The 12,805-nt window shown below is 38.3% G+C and overlaps 1 protein-coding gene across 1 annotated transcript in view; it reads left to right on the plus strand.

Moving 5' to 3' along the window:
* The first annotated feature begins 3,008 nt into the window (after positions 1–3,008).
* Positions 3,009–12,805, plus strand: part of LOC122808265 (melatonin receptor type 1C-like) — a 106,377-nt gene continuing 96,580 nt past the window's right edge. Inside the window, exon 1 of the mRNA XM_044079228.1 lies at positions 3,009–3,527. Within this exon, the coding sequence (XP_043935163.1) occupies positions 3,009–3,527 (519 nt within the window). The remainder of the gene's footprint in view (positions 3,528–12,805) is intronic.

The following is a 12,805-nucleotide window of genomic DNA, read 5'->3' on the forward strand; positions in this document are numbered from 1 at the left end:
TCTAATCTGCCGTCTCACCTCTTTATCACCCACTACTGCCTTGATATTACCTCCTCTGGAGTTGGGTCTCACTACTTCCAATATAGCAAATTTAAACCCTTATTTAAATTATGTAAAGTTGTTCTGAGGAAGTCCATATTTTTGGATGAAAGCACTTAACAACTTGTGTCTTTGTGTACAATAAACATCGTGAGCTGTGCTTGGATCTATTGCCTGGACTCTTTTTGCTGGTGCCCAGCTGTTTCTTGCTTAATATTGTCGAAATCCAGGATTTATCTGCCTGTAGTCATTTGTCATGGATTCTATGCATGAGCTTTCAGGGTACGGTAACTCCATTACAAGAGAAGAGGTGGATAAAATCCACTCAGAGCTTGCTATAGTCAAAGGCGAACTTACACGCCTGATTGAACTGCTTACACCGCCTACTACCTCTTTAAACTCAAAGACAAGACCGAACGTTAACAACGCCAATACGTCATCACGTTCCTCTATGGGCAATGGCAGTGACGAAGAAATCCCGATTGGGCAGAGGAGGCTCTCCTTACCGCTTTCGTTGGGCTGCACGCTGAGGAAGAGAGAAATTCAACGACTGGACAAACCGGAGAATGGTTTAAATTTTACTTTAACAACTGGTAACCAGGAAGAGGATATTTACTTGATATCGGGGGCAAAGCCGAAACGACTACCGCCATTACGGACATATACCATGTCGGAGAAAACGAAAGTTAATGCTAGCAATAAGCAGAAAGGTACTGTTTACCAATCTTCCCCTAGGGGAAATAGTGACAATTTCAATACTGATAGAATTCTACATATGCCATTTGAATTTAATGTTAAAAGTTGTATGGCGACTACACGCAGAGAAGTGGATGACAAATTTTCATCACTTAAGCAAATGATATACAGTTTTGGTGATAAACTTAATAAAATAAAAGCTCTGCAAGTAGACAACATGTATTTGCGTAAATGCATAGATAGCAACATAGTACCTATGGGGCTACGGTTCTTCAAGGAACCTATTGGGGTAGAAATTAATGTGGAGAATACCAAGGCTTGTAATGAAATGTTTGATGAATTTGGAAAAAAGTTTATGCGATTTATTATAACTAACAATGATACAAAACTGAGTAGATTACTATGCGAAGCTGAAGGCATGAGTAATAATATTAAAAAAGATATGTTATTTCCCCAGTGGGAGACCCTGTATAGTAAACAATATGAATATGCTGACAAAAATTGTAAGAAACTGTTTGATCGCAAAAGTAAGAAGCTACAGAGGGACTTAATACAGTATGAACGAGGAACAGCTTATAGATGGAATATCAGGCAGGATAAACCACATAAGAAAGAAATATATAAAGGAAGACAACATTTTAATTCCCAGCCCAATACATATGACGAGGATTTTTTATGGGAGGGTGAGGACTTAGACAACTGGCCAACAGTGAAATATCAAGGGAAGGGACAACCAGGATGGAACAGACACAGGAAATAATAGGACAGATTAAGGATGGACAGGAAAGTCATGGAGGGAATACAGTTAAAACTTTTATACAAGGACAGACAGGTGATTCCTTGACTATGAATATACAACAAGCGATAGGTGATGTAAAAATATATAATTATACGGTCCATTATGTTGAACCAGAGTTGTTACATGTTTTGACCAAAGGAATGAAATATATCACAGAAAAGTCAATGGATCTCACGGACACACTGGTTGAGATTAAACTGTTTCTTAGAAAGTTAAATCTAGGGATATTTTTTCAAAATGATACTACTCAACTCAGACACAGAGGAGAGTTAAAAAAGAAAAGTACATTCACACCCCCTTTAGCTAAAACATTGGTCTCTTTTGAGAATGTAGTCAATAGTGAAATATATAACTTGTATAATAAAAATAAGTATAACAGCAAAGACAGAGCAGCCAGCAAGCAGGCAGCTCTAGTCTTAGATAAACTAAGTGACAATAACATAAGGATAATGTTAGCAGACAAGGGGGTGGCATAGTACTATATGATCAAGAAAAGTATAATGTCAAAATATTTGAAATACTTAATAATACAGCCTATTATGAAGAGTCCTCACTTAACCAAGTTAATATTGCATATAGGAGAATAGATTCTTACTTGGAAGAATTTTTGCTTGACAATAGAATTGATGAGGACCTATATAAATATTTAAAGGTAGATTTTCCTATTCTGGCAACTATTAAAGGAATCCCCAAGATCCATAAAAAATTATTGGACCCCCCATTTAGACCCATAATATCGGGAAGGGACAGCAAGGTTTTCCCTTTTGGGAAATATATTGATTTTAAATTGAAACATATGTATAGTTCTATAGGGCATATCATTAAAGATTCTTGGGAATTCTTGGGATTGTTTAAACAAGAATTGTGGCATTCAGAATTGTTGTTTGTCACCATAGACATTCAAGATTTATTTTCATGTATCCCCAAAAATGATGGATTAGATAAATTTATTAATAGTGTACACAGATACAGTGGATTACCTAAGGATGATGTTTCCTTACTCGCAGCTTTTATGGACTTGGTACTAGATTCTAATTATATCTATTACGAAGGTGAATATTACAGACAAACAACAGGAGTAGCCATGGGGGCCTCATGTGCCCCCATGTATGCAAATTTAGTACTGTTAGACTGGGAGGAGGAATTTGTGCTTAACTCTAATTGGATGCAATATATCAAAACATATGTCCGTTACTTGGACGATATATTCATCCTTTGGAAGGGTGATATTGATAAATTGACCAACTTCATGTATTACATAAATCATACTACAGAGTACCTAAGGTTTACACATCAAGTGGACACAGAGGGGATCAACTATTTGGATGTCTATATTTACAATGACGGTAAATCCTTCCAGTCCAGAATACATAGGAAGGACACACATAGTAATGGATATCTTCATTTTGATAGTGCCCATTCCTATAGTACTAAACGGGGAATAATAAAAGGACAGTGTATAAGAGCAGCGAGGATGACGACAACAAGGGAAGGAATGCTAAGTGAATTAGATTTCATCAGTGAAGCCTTTAAGGAGAAGGGATATCCTATTGATATGATTAAAGATATAACAACCTATGAAGCAAAAGAATGGGGCCGGAAATATCCTCCTTTGTTGGGTACAGGTTTAGAAAATAATAAAGGGGTATCCAAGAAGAAGAATAATAACATGAGAATGGGAAACATGGATGATAAATATAACAAAGCATGTATTTTGAAATATGGTGCACAAAGCAATGAAATAAAGGGCATCATAAATTCCAATTGGAACATTCTATCAAGTGATAGTTGTATAAAGGATAAAATACCAACTAAACCGTATTATGTGTATAAAACAGGAAATAACATAAAGAGAATAATAGAGTTAAAATATAATTCCAATAAGAGCAGTAATCACAGTGAGACTGGTACTAACAAATGCGGCAATTGCAATTATTGCAGCTATATTTATGAAGAGGTGACAGTTATTCTTCGGAATAATATTAAAAACAAAGTTAGGTTCTGTCATGGCAACTGCCAGAGTCAACATCTTATATATTTAGCCCTGTGCAACACTTGTATGAATTATTATGTAGGGAAAACTGATAGACATTTGAAAAATATAATTTATGATCATTTATACTGTATCAGAAAATCAGATACAAACAATGCACTATCAAGACATTTAATCAATAACCAAGGATGCACAGGGTTTAAATTTGCTATATTGGAAGTAGTGAGACCCAACCCCAGAGGAGGTAATATCAAGGCAGTAGTGGGTGATAAAGAGGTGAGATGGCAGATTAGATTGAATGCAGCCATACCACCAGGGCTTAATGAAGTGGTCCCCACCAAACCCTTGGTGAGAGTTTAAGTTATATTAGTAACACAAAGGGCAAAAAGGAAATTTTATAATCCACATCATTATACACATTTACAAAATATATATGAATATATGATATATTTTATGTTTTGCCATACATGCATATATTCTATATTTCCATGTCATTTTTAAATAACAGTTGGTTTTAAAGAAATATTATGTTTAACAACAAGAAAATGAGTATGGCTTATGGTTTTTATTAAGTAGTAAAAGCATTATATAACTTCATATCTATGATAATAAAATCTATTACATGATTATCTAGCCAGAATATAAAGAGAGCAATAGTTGACAATTTATATCAATAATTGTCATTAAACCATGTGATAGGACAAGATTGTGTTTTATATAAGATATTAAGAAGGTTATAATACACACCCATAGCCCTTATTAAACTGGTAAATTATTTCTAGGTAAAGTGTGTTGTACATAGCAAAAAACATTTTAAAAGTATTTTAAATTATTTAATTGAATCATTGAATGAGATTATTGATTAACAGGGGTTCTTTTTGGCGGGAAATCTTTGTATTTAAAGTGTGAGAAAATTATGTAAAGTTGTTCTGAGGAAGTCCATATTTTTGGATGGAAGCGCTTAACAGCTTGTGTCTTTGTGTACAATAAACATCGTGAGCTGTGCTTGGATCTATTGCCTGGACTCTTTTTGCTGGTGCCCAGCTATTTCTTGTTTAATATTGTCGAAATCCAGGATTTATCTGCTTGTTCCATTAAGTGTTCATGTTAAAAAAATCTTATTAAAAAATTCTTATTAAAAAAAATGTTACACAACTGGAGTCACCATAGTAGCCAATACTATACAGGGTGACAAAACCCGCTGCAGGAAATGTGCTGGGAGACAGGTGTGTCCATATGACTCACACATGCCAGTCAGGGAGGTTCACATACCCAACAACAGACCCAGTCAGCAGGCCAGGTGTAGACAAAGCAAACAGAGCATGTGCCATGGCATCTGAATGATGCCTATGGGTAGCCTTCCCCCAGGCCTACACAGACAGACTACAGTAGGTCAGGCTGTGGGATGTTACTTCTGAAGGGTAGGAAGTCAGACACTAATATGTAGGGCAAACTAAGCTATGATCTGTAGTACACTGGTATGCCTCTAGTCAGCATGATAGGTAAGAATACAGAATGAAATGGAGTACTTGACATATTGGTACAGTCCTAGCAAATGTATACAAGTGTCAGGTGTGTCCCCCCATACTACGTAGTAATGTAATAACAGTTAGGTGTCCCCCCCAATCCTGTGTAGAAATGTAGAATGGTAGAAATAGTCAGGTGTGCCCCCCATCCTATGTAGTAATGTAATAACAGATGTTAGTGCAGACACTCCTCAGTATGCACCACTGTGGATAGAAATACAGACATATATGTAAGGACAGCACACTATAATAAGCCAAAGGTAGACGTACATAGATGTGTGGAAGAGGGTGATTGTGACAAGAAGCCATCCAGGCCTGTCCCATCCAACACACAGCCAAAGGGCTACAACCACATAAGTTTCAGATGTCACTCACCACAGATACTAGCCACCAGTATCTGTCAGCAGTACAGACTATGTGGTGCACGTGCTAGCTGTGTCACATGACTGTACAAGGAAGTAGTCATCTAGCAGCTGTATACACATACCTGTGTAATATGACCCTGTTTGTGTCCACATGTGGAGTGTCAACCTCTAGATGAATGCGTTATGACCCATGCACACACACTGCCCTCCCCATAGCCCTACTATGACAAGCCTGTTGAGGTCATCCACTTTGAAATACACCTTTGGGAGAGTTCTAGCCCAGTAATCTCCATGGCATGTCCCATAACTGCGTACTGCTGTACTGTGATAAACTAGTTAGGTAAGAGCTCCAATCCCAGACATGGCAATTGTGTGTGTATTTGTGTGTGTGTCTGTCTGACTCTGTCTGTGTAGAGAGCAATGCTTTTTAGGGTAGTTACACTCCTTACAATTCAAATGCTCTACTTTGGCAAGGCTGCTGATGTCATCCACCTAGAAATACACTTCTGGGAAGGTTGTAGATCAGTAATCTCTGTAGCATGTCCTATAACTGCATACTGCTGTAGTGTGATAAATTAGTTAGGTAGGAGTTCTAAAGATGGAGATGAAAATAATGTATTTTTTTAGGTTTAGCAAACAGAAGGAATGGTTAGGGAGTAATCAAACATTTTTTGAGAGGCATTGATTATTTGAAAATATTGGGTAAATAGTGGATTTTTAAACACACATAGAGCAGACTTTACAATAGTATAGGTTTTAATTATAGTTCAGAAGTTCAGATGTGTTTTAGATGTAAATTATAGAAGTAGGATTGTATTCTTAGATTCTTGGATTCTTAGTATAATGTAATTTTATTACCATACTAATACAGCATATATTGTTTTTATGGATTAGTAAAGTATTTTTTGTATATTATTGTTCAACTACACTATGTGATTTATTAGTTTTGTTCAGTATGTTTTTAAACTATTAGATATTCTTGGATTTTAAGTTGTTATTGGTGTAGATGACAGAACATTATTAAGACTGTGTTTCTTTAAGCTTTGGGAATGCTGTTATTTTTTTAAATGAGGGTTTTGGCGGCTAAAAAGTTACATAAGGCGTCAGTATTATAGGAATGGTGTTCTGATGAAGCCCATATTATATGGGTGAAAGCGCTTAACCTGATTTATTTTGAAGTTGCTGTTTAGTTGGATGTCAATTACTACTGTTTTACCATATGTTAACGTTCGCATTTGTGGTTAAGCAGTAACGCTAAGTTGTTATTCAGCAAATTCATCTTGGCATTTTTATCCACGTCAACTGACAATCAAGCATTCATTTTTTTTATTTGGAACTGTGGCACTGCTTTTTTTTTTTTTTTTTTTGGTGCAGTGGAGCAGGTCGCTCTTAAAGACATTTGGTGAATGGCAGACCCTGCTGGATGTGGAGGTGTTTGGGCACTTATAGGTACTCCGTGGTTTCTTATTTAGTTGTACCTTTTGTGGTGGTTATTCAGTAGTCGCATTTGGAGTAATGTTGGTTTAACAGGGTGTGTGTGGATATGGCTGTCTGACATGTTGCAATGCCTGCCATATCAGTGCTCTGTGTATGAGGAATCCCCATATGTAGGGTCATCTGCAGACTGTTCAGTGTGTGGTGCCTTTGGTTTCATGTGTTACCCACAGAGCACATATCTGTGAACTGCAGAAGGTAGTGTGAGGATTGCAGTCTGTAGATGGTGGAACCGTGACAGTTACTGACTTCATATCCCTCATAGGACATATGTTGCAACAAACCATGTTACAACAGTAAATGTATGAGGTTATCACAGCAACATGTCAATATTGGCCCTGTGTATGTGCTTCCAGCCACACATCTGTCAACCTTTGTACATATGTCAAGCATTAAGAGGTGCAATGGTGCTGTACACTATAATTAGTGACATCATATCTGATAAAAAGCCAGTGAGATATCAGACTGATACATGTTATGTACAGTAGGGGTTATATTTCATGACATAACCTAGACATTCTGTGGTTGTGTGTACAGTACTGAGGTCTGCGTACTTATGGTGAATGTGGACAGTGTGTGTAATGTTAATATGTACGTTGGCCTGTGTAGAGACTGTGGTAGATGTCATTGTTCTTGGTCCGGTCCTATCTGATGTTAGATGCTGCTCCACTGTATGTTACCATATCAGCTTGCATGTTTGTAGGGCCATGCACACACACATGTCCCATACTACAGACAGGCATCAGACCACACTGTGTAGCAGCCCGGTATATGTAGGGTTTGTGTGTGAGTGGCACATATTAGGATGGTGTTGAACAGAGAGTCTATATATTGTAATAATATGCTAGTGTACCATATGTGCCTGTGGCTGTGTTCACATTGGATGTAGTTATGCACTGTCACACAGGTGTATCTCAACCTGTGCTGTGACATGCCTGTAGAGCCTGCTATTTATGCAGGTACATGTGCATTCCCCATAGGAAATGTAGGCCAGTGTTGAGTCATTCTGCTTGTAGCCTGCACAGTGCTTTGTTACATGCCTAGCAGCTTAGTGTACTTAACCAGTGATATGTCATGTCCAAATACTTGCCAGATGTACTGTTGCCGGGCCTCCCTTAACAGTCATGTATGCCAGACAGAGCAGTGGGATGCTATACAGATGTATGTCAATATCTAGTGGGTAGTATGTGGCCATGGCACCTCTGCACCAGTGGTTAGTATGTGTCAGGACAGACAGGGGTGTGTGAATGCATAACCTATGGGGGCATATGTATACCAGTCGTTATGTGTTATACCCATCAACATGGCTGTTAACATCCACATTGTCAGGCTTGGTCCACATGTTTTGCACTAAGAGGTTCTGTTTATACCTCTGGACTGTCCAGAGTGTGTCAGAATGTCCACATATACTGGCCAATATCTCTGCTGTAGTCCAAAGTAGCATTACGTGCTAGAAGTGGTGCTGTACTATGATGTCCTTAGGATGTCTGTCAGTAGCTAATAACACACATATGAAAAGCAGATGTAACCTCCCACACACACCATGTCTGTGAAGAAAATCACTATTACAGTAGCAATAGTCTACTAATATACCTGCTAGACTTACCTGACATCCCCTTGCCCTATGTAATTGGGACTATAGGGGCTGAGGTAGGCCTACACTTCATGTTCAGGGCATATGGTGGAAATATATGTATATATAATTATCCAGATAAATATATATATATATATATATATATATATATATATATATATATATACACATATACGATGGGTATGTATATGTACATAGATATACATATACACACCCATATATATATATATATATATATATATATATATATATATATATACAGAGCAATATATGTCTACACATATACAGATAGTGATACATATGCACATATATGTATATCACACTGCCATTCCTGCCAGCAGTCCACTGCTGTTATACCGCACACATACAGAGGGCTGGGGCCATATATGTGTGGGCTTCACCTACACCATACATGTGTGCCCATATGCACTCCAGAGGCCAGAGTATGTAACTGTGGTATATGGGCTTGTATTATTGAGTCTAGAGGGGTGCACTATAAAAAACCTAGGCTGTTACAATATTTGAGGGTATCAGGTGTGAGCTGTCTTAAGGTATTTGGATGTGCAATACCATACAATTCACCTCTATTGACATTACTTACATAAATTGGGTTAAAGCAGGCCTACTGCCATATAGACTGTTCTGTTTGTAAGTGTGCTTATGATGATGTCAGTTATGCCTTGTTATATCCCATTTGGTCAACTGAAGTCTTTACCACCTATTGATTTTGTACAGCGTGTAGACAGAGGCTGCTGAACTATACACCTGCATTACATACTGTTGATTGTTTGGTATCCTGCGGCCCAGTCAGTCTTTACTATTGTACTATATGAAGGGCTTGGCCTGGACAGTAACAGTTGTGAACCTTTCCAGACTACTGTATTAGTATAACTGTTTCACAGCTGCATTACTCTGTTTATATGGATGTCAGTGTCTGATCAGCTATATGACATGGCATATAAATCTGTACTAGTACACAAATAATGGTTTTCCATTTCTGCAGACTTCTGTGTGGTGTTTTATCCTATGACCTCTCTGTGGGTGTATGTTGCAGGCAATGACTGTCATTTGTATGAGTGGATCATCCAGTGTCCAGTCATTAAGGTGTTAACTGTAGGCACAGTGACTGTTCCATATTGTGTGCACCTACTATATAAGTATCTTACTGTACATATCTCTGAGTGTGTATGTGTAGTAACATGTATACATGTATATCTATATATATATGTATACATATATATATATATATATATATATATATATATATATATATATATATGTGTGTGTGTGTATATCTGTATCTGCATATATGTGTCTGTGTATATCTATCCTGGGGATGTTGATAGCTTCCACTATTTACATTTCCTATGGGAGCCAGACTGTATTGCATGATATGTTACCAATACCAGCCTGACATCATACAGGTGGGATATAGTACTGTTAACATCTTGTGTCCATGTCATGTCAGGTCCTGGTTATGGAATCTGCAACACTTGGTAGTGTATTGCAGGGTGAATATGTTTGGCTGTGGGGATGGGTATACCTATTCGTACAAGACTTATATTGTTTGGGGCCTCTCAACCCCATGAACGGTGCATGTGGACATATATGTTTTAGTTAATCTCCCATTTATATCTACACATGTATGTCCATATATACCTATATATATATATATATATATCTGCTTACATATATATATATATATATATATATATATATATATATATATATATATATATATATATATATATATATGTGTGTGTGTGTGTGTGTGTGTGTGTCCATATATACGTACATAGATATATCTCTGCTTACATATATGTAGCTTGCTGTGTATATGTTGACATATAGGTGTAGACATATATATGTGTTGATGTAGCCATTTTCATGTATATATGTTCAGATATATTTATATATATATATATATATATATATATATATATATATATATATATATATATACATATATTGATATGTTGTATCTGTTTAGATATGACTATATTTACACACAAACATACATCTAAATGGTGGAATACATTCTCTGTACTGTTTAATGTCTGGGCTGGATGATATGTTTGTGAAAACAACAGGGTTAGATGTATTTGGCATGGTTTAGTGATAAATTACTTTGTCTGTGGTGTGGAGGGTCCTGGATTTGCGCCTTGCAGAGGCTGTTTCTTTTGTTGCTGGGCAGAACATGGGCCATTGGATACAGAGTGATTAATGCACTTTAAAGCAGTTATAAGTGGTTTTGCACAGGTTTGTGTGGAGGTAAGCACTGTTAACTTCCGGTTACAGTTTCTTATACTCACTTAGCTTCTGTATCGCTTAACCGGTGTAGGCATTGCTTACCCCCATGCAAACAGGCTTAAACCCACTTACAGCTGCTTAAAAGTGCTTATTCCCACTTACCCCATGCACTAATTTCTTTAAAAGAAAAGAAAAATGGGTTTGATAGGAAAGTTGTGAAAAAGGGGCACAAAGAGGAAAATACAGTATGGAAAATAGCTAGTGATGTGCAGGAAAGGTGTAGGGAAGGTCCTTAGCTGCCCATTTCTTCTACAGCAACAACTGTGCATATACACTGAATTTGTAGATAGGGTTGGACATTCAAACCCCTGGGAGAGGGGTGAGGACAACAGTAATAAGTTGTGATGCCAGTAAGACTGGATTACATGTCTCCAGTGGACATGTGTGCGAAATGGACAGCTAAGTATGGGGCAAGATTTTTTCAGGTGAGAATGGGATGTTGGGGAGAGGTAGTAGGTATAGTTGGGGAAGTAGGTTGGATAGGTTAACAGACAAGACAAACAAGATGCATACAGGGGCAGTATATGACACATGTGGGGGGTAAACACCTTTTTGGGGAGGAGTGTTGGGATATCGGAAGCCCACAAGCCCCCTAGTAGTAACAGTGGGATTGGGGTCCCCACCCATGGGCATTCACCACTGCATCTTCAGAGCTCCAAAGGTGGCTGTGCTGGGGGCTGAGTTGCAGAGCCAGGCTGACTCTCTAATCATGACATACGGCCCTTGAGCTGGCATAGAAGATCACCAAACTGCACGTTGATCGCTCTATGCACCACGACCCCAACCTGGCGACAGGTGACAGGTGCCTGTTTGCGCCCACTCCTGGGAGGGGCTGAGCCCCATCCCCTGAGGTGGTTCCACCCAAAGGTGGTGCAGGACCAATGGACAGGGAGGTCCCTGGTTGGGCCCCAGACATGCTGGTGCCCAATGCCACAGCCAGCTGAGGTGGGACAGGTGGGTCCGCTGGTACCGACCTTCTCAAGCGTGCTATAGTGTTTACATTTCATCATCATTTGTGGGTTAGTAATAGTCAACACATTCCACGGTTAGGTATAACAGCATACATAGATATTCCTATTAACCCAGACACCAGATATGGAACAGTTGCATAGCAAACAGAACATATGCATATATGGGACGACAGTGGTAATAAGAACAGCATGCAGGTACATTGATGGCACCATGCCACCAATGTTGGAATAATTCAATATAGCACATGCATGGGAACCATTAGCATTTTATCAAGCAATTAGACATTATCAGAACATGGGTGTCATTACATACTGTTTGGGGTGGGTATGTTGATTATTGTTGGAGATATGGTGGGGTGACAGAAAGATGTCAATTAGCATCTAGTATATTCCTGTAGTCCACATTACTTTCTTAGTTAGTACTGTTATCTGTACTTCCAAGTCTTACTTCACTACCCTATAGCCTTAGCTTGGACAGTGATATGGCTGTCATCATCATTACACATGAACTGGTATTACCTGCAGTATACACCTCTTACCTGGTATACCTGTGGAGGGAATGTTTGTTAACACTAACTAATTGTTGTACACATACTCCCAGATTCCAGGTTGATGTTTTGAACTATGCTATCCAACTCTTTCTGCACAGACTCTGGCCATGTGTTGACCACATGCTGGTGTGTCTGGACATATCTAGAATATTGCCCTCTTCCACCTTTAGTGACCTGACACACACATATACATGCTTTCCTACACAGTTATATTATGTAGCACAGTGTGGGTGACAGTGACCAGTGATACTTTATTATTCAGAGAAACTGCAACCCTCCCAATTCCCTACAATATCAGAGTGAACAGTACCAGTACAGGTTATAATGGTTTGTATTTCACAGCACAGTGTTCCTATCCAGTGTACCTGTGGGGGCAATGTTTGTTAGCACTACCTGACTGTTGCCACTCAAAGTTCCAGATTACACATTAGTATCATGTGCATACATCTCACTCTGTTACAGTACAC

The sequence above is a fragment of the Protopterus annectens genome, chromosome 8.part0 (genome assembly GCF_019279795.1).
Source record: "Protopterus annectens isolate FY-2018-M chromosome 8.part0, PAN1.0, whole genome shotgun sequence".
NCBI lineage: Eukaryota > Metazoa > Chordata > Ceratodontiformes > Protopteridae > Protopterus > Protopterus annectens.